The sequence below is a fragment of the Tyto alba genome, unplaced genomic scaffold, assembly GCF_018691265.1.
Source record: "Tyto alba isolate M040663 unplaced genomic scaffold, T.alba_DEE_v4.0 Super-Scaffold_9, whole genome shotgun sequence".
NCBI classification, from domain to species: Eukaryota; Metazoa; Chordata; class Aves; order Strigiformes; family Tytonidae; genus Tyto; species Tyto alba.
Genome location: NW_024881330.1, coordinates 19,518,093 through 19,539,958, shown reverse-complemented (window position 1 = coordinate 19,539,958; position 21,866 = coordinate 19,518,093). Strand labels below are relative to the sequence as shown.

The window sequence follows — 21,866 nt, the reverse complement described above, 5'->3', positions numbered from 1 at the left end:
CTCTGTGTTAGAAAAGACCTTAGAAACTTTACTGTCCCGAATGAAACTATAAAGTGCACATATAAGAAAGGGAGAAGAGTGAGATTAAAACTATACAGGAAATAAATGTTCAGTACTGTTGGATTTGAAAGTCAGGATGGTTAGGTTGGCTGCTATCAAGTGTGGGACAGAAGCGAAGCATTTGAACCATGTGCTTCCTCCCTTTTCATTGCCAAGTTGCTATTTTAAAAAGCAAATGGAAAGCCTTCTAGAAGCACATATAATTGACCACTGTGTATCTGCTCTTTGCCACATATTGAGCTGCTTAAAAATCAAATGCTCAAGTTAAAGCCATCCTCATCTGATTTAAGTTATTCAAGGAACCCAGGCTTTTCACTTGCATGCTCCTCTGTCCCCTCAGAGAATTTATGCTTTACACTTACAATAAGCATGGCCGTATGAAGAGATTGCTTATTAATTCAAATACTTTAAGGAGGTACAGAAGTAACAAATATATGGACAACTTATGGTCATAGGCAATATGCTCCATCATTTGTTGTCAACTTACTTCACTCAATCCATCTTCAGCACATTTTTCTGTTCAACAACTGATTATTGAAACTAAACTGAATCAGGTGTAGCTCATTTCCTAATTTAAGCATTCTTATGCACATGACACCAACCATGTATTTTATTATATGAATATTCCTAGGAACAGAAGCATGAATCTTCCCATCTTCACCGCACAAGTAAGGTTATGACTGACTGCAGGATGGGAGCATGGTGTACTCTGATTAAATCCTGCATTTGTTACCAGGTTAAATGCTCTTTGACATACCCTTGTTCTTAATTATCCCTCCCTCAGAAAAGATGCAGGCTTGCAATGTGGGTTATAAAGTACTGCTAAGTAAGTCACAGCAGAAAGAGAGACACAGTACACTGAGGTCACCAGTCTTCTCATCACTCTCAGCTTTGTGTGATTCTGTTTTTAAAATGAAGCACACCAACTTATTTTGGGGATCACTCAAGGCAAATTGCCATCTCCAAATACAGGTTTTATGGTGTCTGGTTTTTTTTAGACAATCAGTGTGACTTTGCATTAGAATACACAGTACAACACCAGCATTTTAAAAAGTATTTCAACATAAGAGGTAGAAGTACTAACTAGTAGTTATAAAGAACAATGAATCTCTTTGCATGCCCTAGGATCTATTCAAGTTAGCACATTCTGTAACTTGGTTTTTGTATTTTGTACCGTTGTTCCTGAACAACGGGGACAACAGTTCTATTGTTTTTCCTACCACTTGTAGAAATTTGGTACAGAGAATGAACAAAAGCCATGCAAATACAAGATACAATGTTGCTGGATAAATGCACCACTAAAGCATATCTTTCTAATATTCTATCAGCCTTCCAAAGATAAAACAAAGTCCTATCGTTGCAACCTTCTGCAATCAGAAGGGCTAAGTTCTTGGAGTATATTTCCAGAATTACCTCTAAGACAATCTTCTCACAGAACTCATCTGTTTTTCAAAGGAAACACACGCATATATATATATATATATATACACACATATATATATGTATCAACCAGATGCTATTATTCCCACACTGTCATACCAAAGAGAGGGAGTGAGCTGACAAAAGATCTGTAAAATCATACAGCCAGTTATCAGCAATATAATCTAAATCAGAACTTTTATGTTTTGTTTTATAAATAACCAAAGTGACTGCCTTTAGAATACAGACACCTATGGAAGTAAAGTAGCAATATGAATAAACTTACCTGCTCATTTTACATTAATGGATTAACTAGCTGCTACAACTTGCTTGCACAGAGTGCCCCCAAGAATAGGTTCCTAGACATCCTGGGAATCTGACCCTCACATACCAGACAAAACAATCAGCAGGAAGAGCATTACATTTTAACAGCTAAATATCATTTGCAGATAACACATTTCATCTCTGATCTGTTTGGCTCATTTAGCTCTAACTGTAATATTCCTAATTGCCCTGGGTCATTTCCCTTGACTCCTTTTTGTTCACTATCATCAGCTCCAACACTGATTAAAAAAAGCACCTGCACCTACTGAGTACTCACAACCAATTTAAGGCTGATACAGTCTACCCCACCTGTCTCTCCTAAAATTCCTAAGAGTCCTAAAGCCTTCAAAGAGTTATCCATTCAGACTGGGACATAATACCCCAAGGCTCATTCACTCATGACTTAACAAATTCATCCAGAAGAAGCAGAAAAGATCACGCAGCAACACAGGCAGACTCAACGTTACTTACTATTGCTCAAAGTTAAATGACATTGTTAATTGAATAGTGATTGCTAAAAGTTACTTTTTTTACACTTCAATTTCTATGAGCTCGTTATAAGTGACATGGTAGTACATGGACATGAAATATAGGGCAGAAAAAGCACAAATTGTGTCTTGCAAATACTTAACTACAGATCTGGATGATGTCCTATTTAAAGGAAAATAAGTCTAATACCCCAGAATTGCTGGGGGTGGAAGGGACCTCTGGAGACCACCTGGTCCAACTCCCTGCTCAAGCAAGCCTAGCTGGAGCAGGCTGTCCAGGACCACATCCAGCTGTGTTCTGAATATCACCATGGATGGAGATTCTACAACTTCTCCGAGCAACCTGTGCCAGTTGGTCTGACCACTATCACAGCAAAAAAAGTGGTTTCTTTTGTTCAGATGTAATTTCATGTTTTTTTTTAAATTTGTGCTCATTGGCCAAAAACCATAGGTGCTCTATGTGGTGAAAGCCTCTGAAATTCAGCCATTAATTCGAACAGGACAAATTTAATGCCTCAATTCTCAATGACCACCCCTCTTGAAATATAATCTATAGCAGTTCAACCACACTGTAATCCAAAATGTTACTATTTTAGCCAGATTCAGTAATAGATGGCCAGATGTTTTATCAGCAGTGAAAAAGAATAACTTTTTTTGCATAGTCTGCAATGGTTATTACTGAACTGAGCTGTAATGACAGCCAGACAGTCTTTACAAGGTTTGGAAGCTGACCCTAACTGTGGCTCACCTAGGTCTCCTTTCATGCAGAGGTGCTTACATCTCTACTCCACACACTCCTGAAGGTGCAAAAGGGACAAGTCTGGGACAGTCTTAATGTTTTGTCTTAAGTCTTAATAATTTAATGTGAAACTTCAGCAATTTCATGGGTTCTAAGAGACAGCTTCAACAGCTCATTCAGTAAACTGTCCCAAGTGTGCCCATGACACCAAGAGCAAGAAAATAAAGACCAGAACTTTTGCCAGAAATGCTGAACACAGCCAGCTGATCAGGTGCCCTTCCCAAATTATGATGCTCACAGACATTTAAAAAAAAAGTGCATCTCTGTGTTACTTTAAACATGCAAGCCTTTTAAAAAGTTATTGACACAACCCTTGCCCAAGATTCCCTTCTTTATCCACATGTATTTGGAAGTTTATCAGTACTTTGCAGCTTGCAGATCCAGATTTTCAGTCCTTGCACTAAGAGTAACGGAAGTTAAAAAACGAGATGAGAAAGACTGTCAAAGAAAGCAAAACAGTTCCCACTATTCTCAACAAGATGTGGACATGAGCTGCAGGAATTCAGGATGGATCTTTGCAGGAGGAGTACACCAAGAATGTGAATATGTACAAGAGTTTATGCTCCTGTTTATTCAATTACAGAAACTGTAGAATTCAGCACAGCATCTTGATACAAAATTAAGACTAGTGTTAATTAAGCTTTTTGTGCCTTTTTGTGAGGGCATTTTCTGCAATACATTTTCTATTGCTTTAAATATCGCATAAATGAATCACACCCAAAAGAAGGAACAACTTTTAAAATCCTGAAATTAAAAAGCTTATTAACTTTCTCCTGGAGTGGATGTTATATATTTTCCTTAGAGTTCCTGTCATCTTCATCCTTTCTGGGAAAGCAGGTACAGATTTCAAGCCCAATTCACCTATAACACTGTTGTGATTCAGATTTAATGCATAGTAAAAACTATTACCAACTATCCCAAATGAATAATTTCTTCATGATTATAAATCTTTCAGAGGTATAGCAAAATGCAGTGATAATACATTCCAGGATTAAGTATGTTTCACTATGCAAACAATATAAATTATGAATGATAACCAAATCTAGTTTGTTAATACTTCAAGAGGTGAAGATGACTTAGATCCATATAACAATGCCTTAGGCTGTTACAGAAAAAAAAGCTATGTTGTATTTCATCTTTTGAAGTACAGAAAAGAAAGATGAAGTGATGTTGCTAGAGCAGCAGAAAAGCACTGGAGCTTGGGAACAGCCTAAAAAGGTCCCAGAGTTCATTCTCAGTGCTATCCCACTCTGACATTTCATGAATTATCTAAATATTTGTGTGAGTGTTACATCTGAGACTCAGCATGTTCCAAGAAAACAATCCTGGAAACATAAATTTGCAGCAAAATGACAGGCATTTTGAAGGTGTACACTGATTGATGGACTCTCCTACAAAAATGTAGTGCAGGACACAGTCTCTAAAAGATAGTGGTAGGCTAGATTTTTGTCTCTTATGCCTGGCTGCTGCTATGTAGTCACTATCTCAAGACGTTTCAAATACATAAAAAGCAGAGATTATCTCCATAAATCAGTGAGGGCTCTTGGTAGAGGGAAAGATACTATGCACAACTCTTTTTGTGCTGCAGCTTGAGGTACCCAACTGTATGCAGAACTAGGTTACGTATGACAGGGACACACTGGCTGTTATTCTCCTCCCAGGTCCCACTCTCCTACTGCTCCCTTGTTACTCCCTGCATGTTTTGCTACATGACAATACCTCTTCTTTGCATAAAGGCTAGATTTTCCCAACTGAGCCACCAGAAATTCATACTCAATTAGGTCATGGGTAAGGGACTGGATTCACCTGAAGCCAAGAGATAGCAATGGGAGAGAATTACACTAACCCCTGTGGCCAACAGTGAGGAAAATGAACCCCACCTGGCCCCTGGTGTGCTCTTCATTTCAGGAATGTCCCTCACCTGTGTCAGCTGACTATGATGTGGCTTTTGACAACTTTCCACTAAAAAGGTGTGACGCATTTGGCAGGAGGAATTTAGAAACACTCTGTAAATCAGACCCAGTTCCTGCTCTGAGAGTTTCGATGTATCTCAGGAGTGATATGCTTGAATTCTAGAGATGAGGTTTCCAACCTTAGATATGAATCAATGCAGAGGTCCTGACAGACACAGAATGTCCCACCTACAAGAATACCTAAACTAAGTCCATTCAAAGACTTGAAATAATGCCATCAACTAAAATGAAGATGACTTCTATTACTGCAAAAGGCTAATAACTTGATATTATAGGTCAATTTAAGTGTAATAATTGAAAACAATTAAGTATTCTATTGAAACAAGTACATAACTCTTTTCCATGTGTATAGAACTCTTCAGTAGAAAAAAAAATTTCAAAATCCTTTATCCATGTTTTGCTAAGCTACATCCATATTCACGTACAAAATGGTTGTGGCAGCCATGGGTGCAGATTTGACAGTCATATAACATATTCACTGCATTCTGCTTGCATTAGATTCCTTGCTTTTAATGGAACAGAAAACAAACCTTGAAAAAATATGTCATCATCCATTATGCAGAGCAATGGGAGACTGTGAACACTCAAGTAACATGGTGTTATGAAATGAGCTGAAGAACTTGCAGGGATAGTGGTAAGTCAGATTTAATCAGCCCTTTCAATGACCAAGCCATTAAAGAGTGTTTGCAACAGATTCTCTACTGTTTCTGGATTAAACATGGTGCTGGTAAATCTGAGCTGGGTCCTCATGAAAGCATCTAAGTTACTTTCAGAGGTAAAATGACTCTGGAAACAGTATAGCCAGGAGGTACCTGAGATCATAAACAATGTCAGTTCTGCAACAGGGTCTGTATAGAGTCAAAACCCACTCTGTCTTCATGATTAATTAAATAATAGCACAAATATCCTGACCGTTTGTAATCAAGACCTGCCTGTACATGAATCACAAAAATATTTTATATCTACTCATTAAAATTACAGCAGCCAGTGACACACTGGGATATTTAGTCTTAGATGTGTGACAAGCAGGTGCTGATTTAGTGGGTGGTCTGAGGTGGCCCATTAGCCTGAGGCAATGGGAGACATGCTCTTGATTCAGTCAGTGTAGCATGGAACTTCTTCTGCCTAACTCCCACAACGTAGGCTACCCGTTATCTTGCCTTGGTTTGACATGTTGTATCCCCAGAGCTATCACAGCCTGGCAGCGTAAACTTTTAGGCAGGATCCAACAATAAATCTAACAACATCAGAAGGCTGTAATTCTTTGCTTTGATAGTAAGTCATTTATCTTTGGCCAGTGAAATATGTGTGCAATTACCATGAAATAGGATAAAATCCATTTCAATTGTTATTTGACATTACCATCGAGTCTCATAAAGAAAGTGAAGACATCAATTAATTATATTTCCATAAAAAAGCTAATACAGATAGCATTTTCAAAACTTGCACGAAGCTCTATAGAAATAACTCAATTATTTTTTGAATTTACTATCAGCATTAGTGGTATCACAGGCAGGACAACACAGTGTATGTAGACACCTGTAGATGTAGTAGTCAATTAGAAAGTATAATTAAAGAAATAAAAGGAACTGTACTCACCTGGCTTTACAAGGCTTGTCTTTGTCTCCTTCTTGTATCGAGCCAGCTGTGGGTTCCCTTCACTCATTGTCCCTGGACTGAATTTCTTCCTGGAGAAGTCTCCATCGCTACCAGTGCAAAAACTGATTGGACTGTTTCCAGCATCAGAAGGAGTCTTAACTGGAGAAACTGACTGGCTACTAGGACAGCCAGTGTCATCTGAAGAGAAAAGGGAAAACATGAAAATTTCTAACTAATAAGTACATGAACATTAGCAGAATGATAATAATAATAAAAAAAGTGTTTGAACTGCAACTGTTTACTGTTATCTGATATGCACAACCCTGGCTCTGAAACCTGGTGAGAAGCTGTTAGTTTCTCCCATTTTGTGAAGAAGTCTTGAATATCTTGAGGCAGACTAAAATGGCAAGCACTTGTTTCACTAAGTCTGACAAAATACAAAATCAGGGGCTACAGATCTAAAACTCAGATCTAAGATAAATTATTTTGACTTAGCTAGGTTAGAGAATATTACGACATGAAGAAATGCACATAAGATACAAGAATGACTTGTGTAATGCACACCAGATGAAAAGCAAGCACAGACCACATGCTCTCCAAGATATGTTCCTATCTGAACAAGAGAATGAATGACCTACAGCCCATATACACAAAGTCAGGATTTTCATTTAACTGGAATGAATAAATATTTCTCAAAAATGTTTTTCCTTTTAAAGCATCCATGATCACAGAGCTCTTCCATTCTTGACAGGTGGCTATGAGGTACTGGTTCTGAAGAGGGTGTGTTATACACAGACTGCTTTTGTTTAAAGCCGAATTCCTCTGAGGGCACACCAGTGCTTCATGGCATCAGCAGCCACCTCAGGAATAGACCCATGTTCCTGACCTCCAGGTATACAAACACTTCAGCTCCTAATAATTAAATGCAAAGTAAGAAGTCTGAGTCCCGGTGAAATCCACATATCAAACACCCCCTTCATCTAATCACAAGTCCTGTAATCTTGAGTAATCACAGCTCCCCTAAAAGGCATGGTGGTTTTAGAGATACACAACAAAAACAAACAGGCTACTCTGACACTGGGAAGCCTTGAATATTTACTCTCCTGGAGAAATGTAATTGTTTGTTCTTTCCCAGGACAAAATGAAAGCTGCCATCTTAATTATGCAATGGCACTCTGCTCCCGATGCATTATCTTTACCTAACATGAAAGTCAAAGAGGTACCTGCAACTGAGCCAAATCATTTGCATGACCATATTGCCCTTACACTTCCACCCTGTTTGTAATTTAGGTCAAGCCTGATCTTGCAATGAGCTTTGCATGAGCAGATTGTTTAAAAAGTCAGTATATGACTGTGCATTTATGAAGCAAAAGTGTCACTCCATAGCTATCTAAACCCTGCCCCCTGCCCACCTCCCCTCTGCAGGAAAGAACAGCTTTTGCTGTTATCTATTGCTCCCTCAGTACAGTAAAACAACCTCACCCTTTCATGTGAACCAGTTTTCCTTCGTGTCTGGCCAGTTACCCTACCCTCACCTATTTGTTCCAGTGTTTTGCTTCTCATTTCTCCATCTCCTGCCTCCAATGCTGAACAGGTCACATAAAAGTGCAGTTAGTCCCATGCATGCCATATGCATTAGGATGTAATACCTGTCAGCAGCCCGAGGCATTGCTGCCCAGGCCTCTGTGAACTGCCAGACATGATGCCAAGTCATAGGGGTAGCCCAGCCTACTGCCAGAATTACCTCCCAAGGCACAAAACGCAGTAACGGTGCAAAGCACATAATCCAGCTTAATCATACTTCATTCCTTCAAATCAGATCAGTTAAGCCTACAAGCATCTCCTTTTGCATCTTGCTGCTGCCTTCTGCAACCTAGCAGAAAAATACTGGGAAGGAGACCGCTAATAAGGTTTTCACCCCATCCCTACGTTTACCCTGTCTAATGCAGGACTGTTGTCCATATGATTTTAGTTTACTTTTTATCCTTTCCATTCCCATCAACATCACAATATAACTCAACACAGAGAAGAGAGAAGGTAGCAATTTCTTCCCAGATCAGCGCCCATTTCCCTCTCCCAAGGGTTGAGAGTCTCTTCTGCAGGCTAAATGAATGTTACCTACAAGGCACAAGGCAGTGGATCAGCACAGCTGAGTGAGCTTTGGGATTGCATTTAATCAGCTCCTTTAGATATGGCCAAAGCATCTTCTCTTTAGAAGCACACAAACATTTATTATCAAATATATTCAGAAAAAAGTGCAGGTTTGTACAGCTTATTTTTCTTATGACCTTCCCTCTTAAGATGTTTCTTTATGTGCCATTATTTTGAAAACTTTTTGTTTAAAAATAAAATACATGTATTTCCACCAATAAAATCACTGCACTAGCTGGACAGGTTCTGCAGACCTCACAGCTGTGTTTTGTATGGGAGACTTTGTATAGAAATAACTCCCAAAGCTGTCATAGAATATCTCAGGTTTGCAGGAACCCATAAGGATCATTGAGTCCAACTCCCTGCTCCTCACAGAATTACTTAAATCATATGGAAAGAGCATCGTCCAAATGCTCCTTGAACTCTGGCAAGCTTGGTGTCGTGACTACTTCCCTGGGGAGCCTGTTCCAGTAACTGACCCCCTCTCAGTGAAGAAATCTATACAGTTGCTACCTGGAAGCACCTCAGAAGCTGATAAAAGCTTTAAGCAATGAAAGAACTAAACTACAGTGTTAAAAATTAGGGCATTGAAAAAACAAGTATGCAAAACCAACTGCAATAAGGAAAAGAGTAGTTATAGAAAGCATACAAAAAATAAATATTTTAATTACCACTCCCCCTGTCATTGCCTGTGATATCACACTGGTGACACTGTATAATCAGATTATGTCATACCTACATATCCCCATTTTACCCTTAAGGACTTCAGCTTTTGTTGCAATGGGCATTTATTAAAGGCACAAATAAGCCTGGCACAAAGAACAATAGCTCTTCTCTACTCATACCCCTTGTGACCTTTAGACACACCAATAAACAGGTGAGCATTCCCACTCCAGCTGAAGTAAATGAATGATTTTATTGTACTCCCTCTCCTACGATCATTTATTTTTATATAACGTACAACTTATACTCCTTCTACCTAGTATTAGCCAGAAATGTGAACAAAATTTTAAAGTTTCCAAATCTAGGGCAAGTCGCAGAGAAACATTTTTCTGTGTCAGCTTTTTGTGGTGCCTTTTGAAGAATCAAAATCTTTACTATAACAGAAAGGAACAGCTGCACACGAAACGCCTGTGCTCACCACCAAAGGCAAGCAAAGCTCTGCTGTACACTGGGGGGGATGCACCTCCCAGCCAACCTGCAACTTGCTGTTCAGGCACAAGGAAAAGTCCTGGTGAATTCTGAGGTCCTATCCAGCTGCTCAGTGTAAGCCAAATCACCTGCCAGTATCTTCATTCTTCCCTGCTACTGAAGCCTTAAAAGGTTATTTAACTGTATTTAATATTGCAGGTGAAATCCCTGCAGAAGAGCAGCAGACCCTCCCATAGATCCTGGCCATGCATCAAGCTGATGACCTCTCCATCCCACAAACAGACAGCTAACTGCTGCAGCAAACACCTCTGCTCCTCATCCGCAAAAGGAAGGATGCAGCCGTGGCAGTGTGGGTTCAGTAGTGCCCACAGACCTGCAGGCTTCTCCAAAAAACCCACTGAGAACTTTGACAGAGGGGGGTGAAGACCTCCACCTTCCCAGAAATGGGCCGAGATAAGGAATCTATCTCCAAAGTAGGCGATGGGGTAACAGTAGCAGATGAGCACACAATGGGATTCACTTTCTGCTGAAGACATGATGTGAATGTCGTTTTCAGCAAGTTCAGCTAAGGATTCAGTCCTACAAACCAGCAAGAGTTTTGCCCCATTAAGGATTTCAGGTCCAGACTTCTCAGGAATACAGAGAGACCTGATTTACTTTCTCAGGCACATGATGAGCATCAGGAAGATAGAAAGCTGGCAAATACTGCTGTGAAAATCCATACTTCTGATCTTGCCTGTATTATTTACTTGCACAAGAGAGAAAAATACATAAATGTATAACACACAACTTTCATTGCTTAGCAAAATTCATGGTGTCTTTTTTCATAGTGGCCTCCTAAGAGCATTCTGGGAGTAGACCTTCCCTTTGAACATCAGCTGGATTTCATCACTGAAACCCTACATCCAACCCCTCTCCCAGATCACACACGCTTGCCAAGTTTCAAAGCCAACCATGGGATAGTGTCTCTTCAAACAAACAATCAGGGAAGTTGCTCAGAGCACTCTGACATTTGCATGCACTTACTAACTTTCAAATAGTAAAGTCAAAGTATAACCAACAGTGTTAATTATACTATAATAATAAAATGTTGTTCTTGTAGACTTTAAGGCCATATGTTGTGACTTGATAATTTTCTCTGATTTTCTGAGCACAGAGACTTTAGATGTTCCACTGGAATATGCCTTTGAATATGCCTTCTTTAGAAACATACTGCTTTGTCCTGGAGACTTCAAGAAATGCTGAATTTGCAAACTCCTTATATAATCCATCCAAATAGTTAATGATGCTTTTGCTGAGGAACCACTGACTTATGTTCACTCTTAACTGCCTCATCTAGTTATGCACTTTCATGAGTCTGAACTGTCCAACCCCTACCTGATCCCTTGTCTACTGTCCCACTTTTATCTTCTGTTAAGGTTCCTTTGACCAATGTTCAGGCTGTACATACTCTGTATTTCTACTAGGAAATATGGATTCCAGAATTAAACATGGGCCTCTAATGAATTTTTACCAGTTCAGTGTACCAAGGCAAAAACTGTTTTCGGACTGTTCCTAATGGTTCCTTTTCTGTTCATCTCAGGATCTGTTAGTCTGAGTAGCCATGGCTCTGCTAGGATGTCACACACTGAGCTGGCTATTGTCAGTAAACCACCAAGGGTATTTCAGAACTTCTCATGATAATCTCCCAATCTGTTTGTCTGTTCCACATTTTTTGACTCCCTACATGTTGCTTTGGTCTTCTCTTCATGACTGGTCTTGTAGCACAGGGGTGTTCTATGCATTAATGAAAATTGCTGGCAGACACCGAAGGGAATATATCACCTAGCTTCTACCTGCTAAGGCTCCTTCTGTTTTAAATGCAGTGAAAGAGGCTCCTCTGGAGGATGAGTCAGAACAACAGCCCAATTTAGGCTTCTCCAGTCTTCCAACTAGTCTGAGTCACTGTCTGGAGGATCTCATCTTTCCACTGACTAGCACAACCACCGTTCTGACTTGGTCAGCTGAACCAGTGAGGTGTAAGGGATTTCAGAAAACATTGCTAACCGGAGATTCACAATATTGTTCTGGAACAACTAGGCAACACAAAGGACCACAGTAAAAGCAGCAGGATGAAATATAATAGTATAAAAGGAGTAGTACACATAGAAAGACAGAGGTGGAGCATATTCACATGCACACCTTCAGGCTCTCAATAGGTAGGAGCCTAGCTCCTGCCTCATCACAACACTGCATGGTCTTCTGGAGGCACCCTCACCTGCCCAGCAACAATTTAGGGAGCACAGATTAAGGTAAGAAGTGTGAATATTCTCGTCAGCTCCTATTTGTACTAAAACTTTTAATTTTCACTGCAGCTACTCAGAAGGTGATTTTATGTACTCTGGAAGATTAGTCATTTGCTACAATTTGTCACCTGCAAAATCACACAGACCTTTGAAAAAAATGTCTCATAACCTTACTAAAAGTAGAGTTCTAAAAATGCCACTAATTTTGGTCCTCCTGATCAATCCTAAACTAATCTTACAGCTACTTTAAAGAACTGTTGGAGTTGGTATTTAATAAAATTAATCAGAGTATCATGTGTTTGTGAGGCAAGTGTCTTACAAGGAATCAAGCACACTAAAGCAGAGCAGAAGAGCAACCAAAACTATAGCCCTGCCAGGCAAAGAGAGGAGGTTTATTTGACAAGGCCTACTTTAAGAAATCCTGCTAAGCAAATTAATTCCACATTTAATCTCTATGTCTCTGCAGACAGAACTTGAATTAACTATGCTCCATTTTGCCTGTGAATGAAGGCAGGCTAGCAGCTCCACCAATCCCTGAGGTCATCTACGAGAGGCTGTGCAAACTCTTGTCCTTGAAGGTTTTCTAGACTCTGATAGACAAAGCCATGGCTGATGTGACATGGTGCTGGAAACAGTCCTGCTTCATAAAAGAGGCTGAACAAAATGTTCTCCAGAGGTCCTGTACAACCTACATGCTTAGGATCATATTTTTCCTTTATATCTTTCAGATATTCCACAGTTGGGAACCACTCTGGTTTTCCTAGTCCATCTTTCAAGATGGAACTATTGATTTTAATGTTCTAGTCACAAAATCTAACCCAGTAGTGAAGTAAAATCAAGACTAAACATCTTCAAATCCTTTTGATCATTGCAGAGGTCCCTATCACTAATATAAAGGCAACTTTTACACCTGTTCCTCGCCAGCCCCTTTGACCTTGCTTCCATCACAGCCAGAGGCTGACCACTAATGGTGACTACTGAAAATTTAGTATGGAAGATGCCCACTGATTTTGGCAAGAGGTCCTTTCTGCTCCTCACAGCATGGCATAAATGATGACAGGCTCAGACTGTGTAGATGACATGGGATGAAGGTGCAAGAAGATGAACTGACCCACTCCTGGAGCTTGGACGTCTTTTATCACGCAGTATTTCCCATAAATATGTACTTAAAAGTATCAGCTCTTGACATCTGACTGTACAATAGCTAAGTTACACTGAAGCAGCAAATTTTGTTTGACTTTGGCAGCAAATGATGGCTCTACTAATCTTCCTTCTATTTGAACATTTCACTAACAAGCAGGACTGATGTGAGTTCTGGGAAACCATCTGAAAAAAGGACTATATAATTGCAGCTTATTGGCTTTGTCATTACATTTATAGCATCACTAATGGTATTAGTATTACAGAAAAAAAGCATCAAGGTTTACTAGTAAAAATATCAATAAAAATAGTACTGTTACTAGGAGAGCACTGTGGTCAGGAACAGCACAGCTCCTAGAGTTTTGATAACACATCACATCAGAGATGACATTTGGACAATAGGTTTAAGATGACAAAGGACTGAAAATCTATTTGAAATTTTAAAGAAAAGTTTTAACTAAAGGTGAGGAGTGAAAAGAGTCTGAAAGAGACAAAGAGTAGTCTCGGCTTTAGTTTTTTTTAAACGCTTTAGTAGACATCACTAATCTTTCTTCAGGCCAATAGCTGGAAGTGGAACCACTACTGCTAGCTCTGGTGGGAAAGCCTTGACTATATCCAGTATAAGAAATATTACCCGTTTAATATTAACATTATGTGAAATACATGTGTATATACAGATGAGTTTGTGTGTGTGTGGTTTTATGTGTTTAATTCCACTATGAAGCAAAGGTAGAAATTATAAATATTCTATCCAATTTTGAAGGTACCATTTTTGGAAATAAGTATCTTCAGTAGACCATATAGACATTTGTACCTGTTCCTCAAATGGTACAACATGTTATATTCCTTTGTTCTCATATAGCTCTGCCTCCATGGCTGACAGCATATGACTGTGACCCTCACAGCTTCAACATCATTGCATAAGGTTGCACTGTTTACTTTCTAATGATGCTTGGAAACAACACATATTCTGTCCATTGTTGTTTTATGCATTATTTTTTTTTAATTGACACCAAATCCAGACTGGCACTTAGCATGATCACACAACTCACCCACCGTATTTGGTGGGTGAGTTGTGTGATCAAAACACTCTTCCAAAATTTCAAGGATGTATACTAGCCCTATAAAAGTAGGGTTAAAACATGTCATAAAGAATTTATTTTTAAATATCATGATTCTCTTTTAATGCAAAAGAAATCAAAGACTTCTGATTAAAGGTTTATTTCTGCTACAAGTTGTGATGTTCTTCAATAGGCATAGCAACATTCATCTTAATAGAAAATTGTATTAAAAGAACTTCAAAACAAAAATATTAGATTATGCATTGGTGGCAAAGAAAATACATGATATAACTTAGAATTCAGTCCGTAGTACACAGCAAGCTTCAACAAACAGGCTAGTAAAATGGGTGAGGTACTGACTGTTCTCAGGACACTATCCAAAATGTGCCAGAGAGAACAGGAACTCTTCTACTGACCTCAGGAGGCTCTGGGTCAGGCTTTAAAGGTTCACAGTGCTGACAGATACATAAAAAGGTGACAACAAACATCCAAAAGGTCAAATGTTTTGGCTTCCAGATGCTGTTGTGTGGAACAGGAACAAAAGGATTGTTACTTAGTAAGAGAGAATAAATAGTCAAGCTGAAAGGAAAGCAGGCAAAGGCCGAAAACTGAGGAACAGGCAGGCTTTGCTCTTTAGTACCGAGGCACTTTTCTCATTTCCATGTTTGGAACAGATCTCTGCGCTGCAGAAACAGAACTGGTGGTTAACAATATGAAGCAATAATAAATTATTGCACGTAAGCTGGCCCAGCAGGAAATTCTCCAGGGAAGCAGCAGTGAGAAAATGAAGCACGTCCCCAGTGTCACCCTTATGCAAAGGCCATACATGCATTTTTGAAAGCAGATTTTGTTTCAGTGTTTGTGTAAACTAATATCACAGTGATTACTGAATGGCCTTACAGAGTGCTGCAAAGAAATGTGCTGGAGAGGACCTCCACTTCAGAAGTTTGAAAAAAATGGCAAGAGGACTGTGGAAAAGCATAGCATAAAGGACTGCAGGAAAGAGAAGCTAAATTCCAATATTACATACTTAAGCACTTGTAAGCATATCTCTCTGATTCAGTAACTCAGACCAAAAAAACCAACAAATAAACCAGTAACAAACTATTTAAACAAAATATTTCTTCCTATAACAAGAAACAAGAAGAATGGGACATCTCGCTCTTTCCATAATAATACATACATATGTATATACATATACAAATACAAATAATAGAGGTAATTATTTTCAGTAATTTGTACTAACTCTCTGGCCCCAACCTGTTGGTTTGTTAAAATACTGCATATTTGTTTTGTTGTATGTTTTCTGATTTAAAAATATATATTTAAGTACACACACTCTAATAGTGTAGTTTCCAAGGCTAGCTGGTTTACAATACAGCCTACTTCAATGCTCTAGAAAATAAATTATTTACCGGAGTGTGCGAAGGTACAGCTTTTTGTCTGGTAACACCCATTCAACACTTTTCTTCTTGTCTGTGGCTAGCAGTATGGGCCGTGCATTCACGTGGATTTTAATAAGCCTGCCTAAAGTCTACATGCTTTTTTTGACATACGCACTGCGAACTGCAGCATCCATCAGCATCTGGGTCAACTGGCAAGTAATCTGTGAGCTCAAGAGGGACCGTGCACAGGAGCAAGAGCAGGGAGCGGTAACACTGAGAGCCCCCTTGCAGCGCCTACACCCCGGGGCTTACAGTGCAGCCACGGTACTGGAGCATGGTTATTGTGGCACACGTGTAAAGAACAAGTTTTAAAAAAAATCTTTACACCAAAAAAGAACAAGTTATGAAATAAGTATTGAACCCAGATCTTGAAATTTGAAAGGAAAAGAAAAAAAAAGAAGCTTCAGCTTGTATTTTTGAGAACTTTGTTGGGAGTCATTCACAATCATTCCTATACAGAGACGCTACTGGTTTTCAATGGCCCGTAGTACTATTCAGACTAGTTAAAGAGGTGACTTGCAGGTAAGCCCAAGAAAAGAGGAACTGTTTATTATGAGCATAAAATGGCTACTCTGGCTCGTAAAGTCTTCTGCTGAACCGATAATTAAAGCACAAGTGCTTTCTGCAGAGCTGCATCTCAGTTGACAAAGCGCCACTGCATTACCCGCAGAAATTCAGGAGCCTGGCTTCTGAATAAAGGCTGAAGGAGAGCTTGGGCGTCATTATAGAGGTTGCACATAACAACTCTTCTTCATAAGAAGAAATTTAAAAGCTGAGCTATTCAGAGGCAGAAAACAGAAAAAAAAAAAGTATATCCCAAACTAACTGCCTTTTAAAATGAAAATCTAAACAGACTGAGTTTAGCACGTCCAGGCTGCCTTCGATCCAATACGCAACTGGCTCGGTATCAAAAGGACGTGTGTACACAAAACCCAAGGATAACGCCCTGCCCTAAGGATCTTATTTCTTACAAGGAAAACACTGCAACTGGAACTGCCAAAGGCAGCCTCACTCTTGCTTGCAGCAGCAGCTCAGCCATGGACCCTTGAGCGGATGATTTGTTTGCAATGTTTAAAATTGTGCTCTCGGCCCGGCCGACAAGGTAAACGCGCGTAGCCACTTCAAAGCCAAGTGCAACTTATGAGGAAAACACGCATGACACAGGCAAACGCTCGGTAGCAGCTGAGCCAGATGAAGCTGCTGGGAGAGTGTTTTTTCATCATTTGACATCATACGAGTTCTGTGGCTGACATCCAAGCTGAAGGAGGGCAGCGGCTGAAGGAAGAGAAGTGCTCCCGTATCAAATGACAAACAGGACCCCAGATGCGCTAAGATTTTAAGGAGGGATTGTGCATGGTGAGTACTGATACAAAGGCTCAGTTTGCTTACACAACATCCACAGAGCATCCATGTTCACTTGGCAGAAACAAAGAGTATTAAAAACACATTTTGTCAGGAGTATCACAGATAAGAGTAACAGTCTCACTGTGCTTCATACAGGCTTACAAAGCAAAACAGACATAAAGTCAATTGCAAATAGTTGAACAACATGATCAAGTGACCAGTCACACAAGACAAAAAGGGAGCGGATCGCACAAACGTAAAACTTATCTCAGACAGAACTAACAACTTCTTCGAAAGAAACTAAGCATTAAAACAAAGTGTCTCTTGTCTGCTGCTGAGAGGTATTTTTTGCTGTTGCCACCACACTTGCAGCACTGCCACAGTTACCAAAGGTTCCCCCTACCTAAACTAACATTAACAATACCTGGAAGACCCTGCTGCTCTCATTTAGAGAGAAAGAACTCCAAGTCTTCACTTATGTGTTGGGATCAGTGTAAGCACCCAGGGAAAATGGACAATCTCAGAAGCTCTAGGGAATCAAGCAGGAAATACATATTTAAATTGACAAGGTAAAAAATAATAATTTCTACAGGGGAAGAGGAATCTACTGATCATAACGACTTGGTATCAATAATAAAGGAAGAAAGGTAGAGAGAACAACTTGTCAAGAGAAGGGTAAAGAGTAAAGGAATTATTCTAGGGGTCAATTCACACTACCTGCTGCTTATCAAGAACTTTTTGGAGTTTAATGCTCCAAAGAAGTTGTCACAAAAAAGACATTTATCCAAGTGCTCATGAGCTTTTTCATACTGTCATCCCGCTATTGTTCATCTGCTCACCTATTCCGAATTTATTACTTGCTAATTTTAAATGCACTTTCTGCGCATGCCACTTCTCAGTTAAGATGGTAAGTGCTGAGTTAACCACTAGGAGAGGCAGGTTAGAGGCTGCAGCCCCTCCATTCACCTCTCCACGCAGCTCTTCACCATCCCCTCCCCAGAAACAGGAACCAGCAGTCACGTAAAGCTGCTGGGGAATTTCAATCTAAATTAGACGTACTATTATAAAGAAGGATCGTAAGTGGAAGACAGGGAAGAGATGTCAAGAGATTGAAGAAATCAAGACAGAGACTGTTGTCATACCTGCATCACACTGAAAAACCCATCAAACCTATCAATAACAAAGCCACATACTGGGACGGAGGACACTGCCTTGGCTGATCCTTGGCTGCGTAAGGTCTGAAGACTCAGAGCAGTCAAACAGGGTAGCGCATACCAGTGCGGGTGCTGCAGGCAGCTTGGGAAGCTCAAAGTTCTCAGCATGGGGAAAAGAATCAAACTAAACCAACACGGCATTCATGAAATAATAAAAGGAAATAAATATATGAGCAGCTGTGCTTAAGAGACAGGTTAAGAGACCAGCATTGCACTCTTGAATACCTCTGTGAAAGGCGCCTTAAAACTGTCAAGCTGGGAGATCAGACACACCCAGAGTAACTACAAAGCTCTGCTGGGCCTCAGGACAGCCGATATAGTGCAGTGGGGCAGCAAGGGTATTACTTTGGCAGCTCTGTGTCGAGTAGATCTGAAGAACATGATACAAACCCAAAAGATATGAAAAAGAATGTCAGTAACCAGGATGAAAGCCTTGTCAACACACAAAGAAAAAAAAAATCAGGATAGAAAGCAGCCATTTGGGAGAGATCATAAAAATAATATATTTATAGAAAACTTCAAAAGATTTTACTTCTTTGTAACAGGGAAACTCAAGCAGGTAAGGATTCAAAAGGCATGGGAAAAAGACTACAGCATTCTTGCAATACTATGTTGTTTGTTTAACGCTCTGCATTGTTCATTAAACAATAACCAAATAGATCATTCCACTGAGCCTGAATTGCAAAATCAATCCAAGCTAGACTCAAACACGGATATTGTGTTTCTCATCTAGGAAAACTGACTGTTGTTGTACACAGTGTTCAATACACTGCTTTTCATTAAAGGAATTAAAAAATAATAATAATCTGATGCACTGTCGTGAAGACAAAGATAAATATGAGTGTTTCTGGCTGTTCTCAGGAAAACCTTTGGTAACTGAAATACTTTAGAAATAAACAAAAAGGAAGTTTAAGAACTTGCTCTGATATTAACTATTACAAAAAAACTTGTTATAATTCATATTTTAGATAGGGAACATTATGCTCTCCAAAATACTATTAAAACCAACTCTTTAGTCACCAAAATGTATTTAAAATTATGACACACATATAGAGCCCAAGGTGTTCACGATGCGACCCCCAATGTTGTTATTCATGTGCATAATGTCATACTTGGTGAAGAGTTTCACTGAATTAGGAGACTACTCACCACTAGTAGGTATCTAAGTCATTCACTACTAGTTGAGGCACTTAAATTGTGCTACACTATACACAGGACAAATATTTAACATAAAAAATCTGGTTTCAAGTTGTCCCTGATGTAAAGGGATATATTGATTTTGAAGAGCAAATGACACTTTTGTGGCCTACAGTTGGAGAGTAGTAATTTAATTCTGATATATCACCGAGCCATTGCCCTCTCTGTAGAGAAGGCTTCATGCCCAACTCACATCTGGTGACACACTTGTCAGAAGAAACCTGAATTCTCAAATAAACAAAACTCAATTCAGTATGACAGCAGAAGCTTCACCTACGTATTTTGTTCTGATTTATGCATGCATCATCACAAACCCCAAAGGAATTGCAGTATTTGACCCAGCTCTGATACATTTAATAGCAACTCCTCTGTTTTACAGACTCTTTGGCTTATGGGCTTTTCAGAATGCCTCAAACCCACGCTGCAGTTTTTAAGGCAAATCCTTCTCTTTAAAGCAGCTATTCTGCTGCAGTAAAACCGCCAACTTTCTAGCAGTGGATAGCAGAACTCGAAATGGAAACATCTGGTGTCGCTTACAGACATGTATTGAAAGAACAGATACTGGATTTCCCTGGGAAAAGTAATGGTTGCCCTTCTTCATCCGCACAGAGGGATGCTCGTCAGGGCTCCATACGAGCCCGTCACAGGGATGCTGCGGCCGGGGGTGACAGCGAAGCCTCAGGGGTCGGCGTGGTGGTGCCCACGGTGACCTCCGGGCTGAGGTTTGAGTGGGGGGGGGTGTGGGTAGGGGGGTGGGGGGTGTCCCTGTGCGGTACCTGAGCAGAAGCTGTTACTGCTGACGGTCCTGCCGGAGCCCCCGGAGGAACCGGGCGGCTTGAATTCCCGGCTCTCCTCTTCCGAAAAGGGCGACTCGGAAGCGGGGGATACCTTCTGCTGCGGCCGGAGGATCAGGCGGGGGATGCGGCTGCGGGACACCTCCTTCTCCAGCTGCGTCTTCTGCTCCTGCTCGGGAAGGGACACCCCGGCGTCAGGGACCCCTCGGATGCGCCCTCCTTCTTCCACCATCCCAGCAGGGACAGGCAAACCCCGGCCACCCCCCCCCCCCACACACACCCCACCCCCCCGAGGGGGTTGGCGTGGGGTGGGGGGGTGGCCGGGGTTTGCCTGTCCCTGCCTTTCCTCCGTCCTCGCGGCCACCCCCGCCGCCCCTTCCCTCCCCGGCCCCTCACCTTGCTGCTCTCCCGCAGAGGCCCCATCTCTCCTCAATCCCCGCGCAGCCGGCGACAGGCACCTGGCATGGGCGAGAGGGATGCGCTAAACCCGGGCTGCTCCCGCCGCTGCTGCCGCTGCGGCGCTGGGTGGGGGGGGGGGGGGTGGCGGAGCCCGGCCCGGCCCCGCCGCTCCCCGCCCCGACACGTGGTGCCGCCGCGCCCGGGGCCGCCGCTGCCTCCCGCCCCGGGGGGCGCCGGGCAGGTGAGGGGACGGAGGCGCATCCCCCCCCCCCCCCCCCCCCCGTCCCACTGCCCGGCTTGGCATCCCCTCCCCTGCCCAGCTCGGCATTCCCCCTCTCCATCCCCCTCCTGCCCATCTCAGCATCCCCCCCCCGCCCAACTCAGCAGCAACCCCACCGTCCCCACCCCCCCCCCCCCCCCCCAAGCCCAGCTCGGCCTCGGCGACCCCCGGGGGGGCAGCCGCATCGCCTCGGCACTGCTGGCAGTGGGCTGCCCGGGGGGGAGGCAGCTCCTTGCCCCGGGTCGCAAAAGGCTGCGCGGAGCGTAAACATATTAAAACAGAGGCAGGCTGAGCGCAGGCTGGGGGTGTGCGGTGTTACAGATTTCACGCTGAGGCACCAAACCAGATACGTAACAGAGAGCAGATGTTACCGGTACAAATATGATGGATGTATGGCTATATAAATAGCACAATGCGTCAGATGTCCTCTGCTCCTTATTATTCAATGACAGCTTTTTATAGAACATGTGGAGACGTAAAAGCTTACCTGATTCTCAGACAATACATTGCACAGTATATTTGATTATTGTATTGTCTCTCTTACCTTCCATTGTGATAATTGTTGTTGACCCTCCTATTGATTAATGCACATGTGTTAACCTTGTTCATCTGCTCCCCAGAGCAGGTCTACTTAAAAGACATGCATTTATTAGCAAGACCATGTTCTGGCCTGTATGCATATCCATACAATGGGTGAAAAGGACTTATTTTCCACAAAAACAATGATTAAATTCTTGATATG

The 21,866-nt window shown here is 41.3% G+C and overlaps 1 protein-coding gene across 1 annotated transcript in view; it reads right to left on the bottom strand.

Annotated features, from left to right (window-relative positions):
• SYBU (syntabulin) overlaps positions 1 to 20,973 on the bottom strand; it is a 41,580-nt gene extending 20,607 nt beyond the window's left edge. The window contains exons 1-3 of the mRNA XM_042786170.1: positions 20,842 to 20,973; positions 20,428 to 20,614; positions 6,663 to 6,860 (exon numbers count right to left, since the gene is read on the bottom strand). Of these exons, the coding sequence (XP_042642104.1) occupies positions 6,663 to 6,860; positions 20,428 to 20,614; positions 20,842 to 20,868 (412 nt within the window). The 5' untranslated portion in view covers positions 20,869 to 20,973. The remainder of the gene's footprint in view (positions 1 to 6,662; positions 6,861 to 20,427; positions 20,615 to 20,841) is intronic.
• Positions 20,974 to 21,866: the final 893 nt, after the last annotated feature.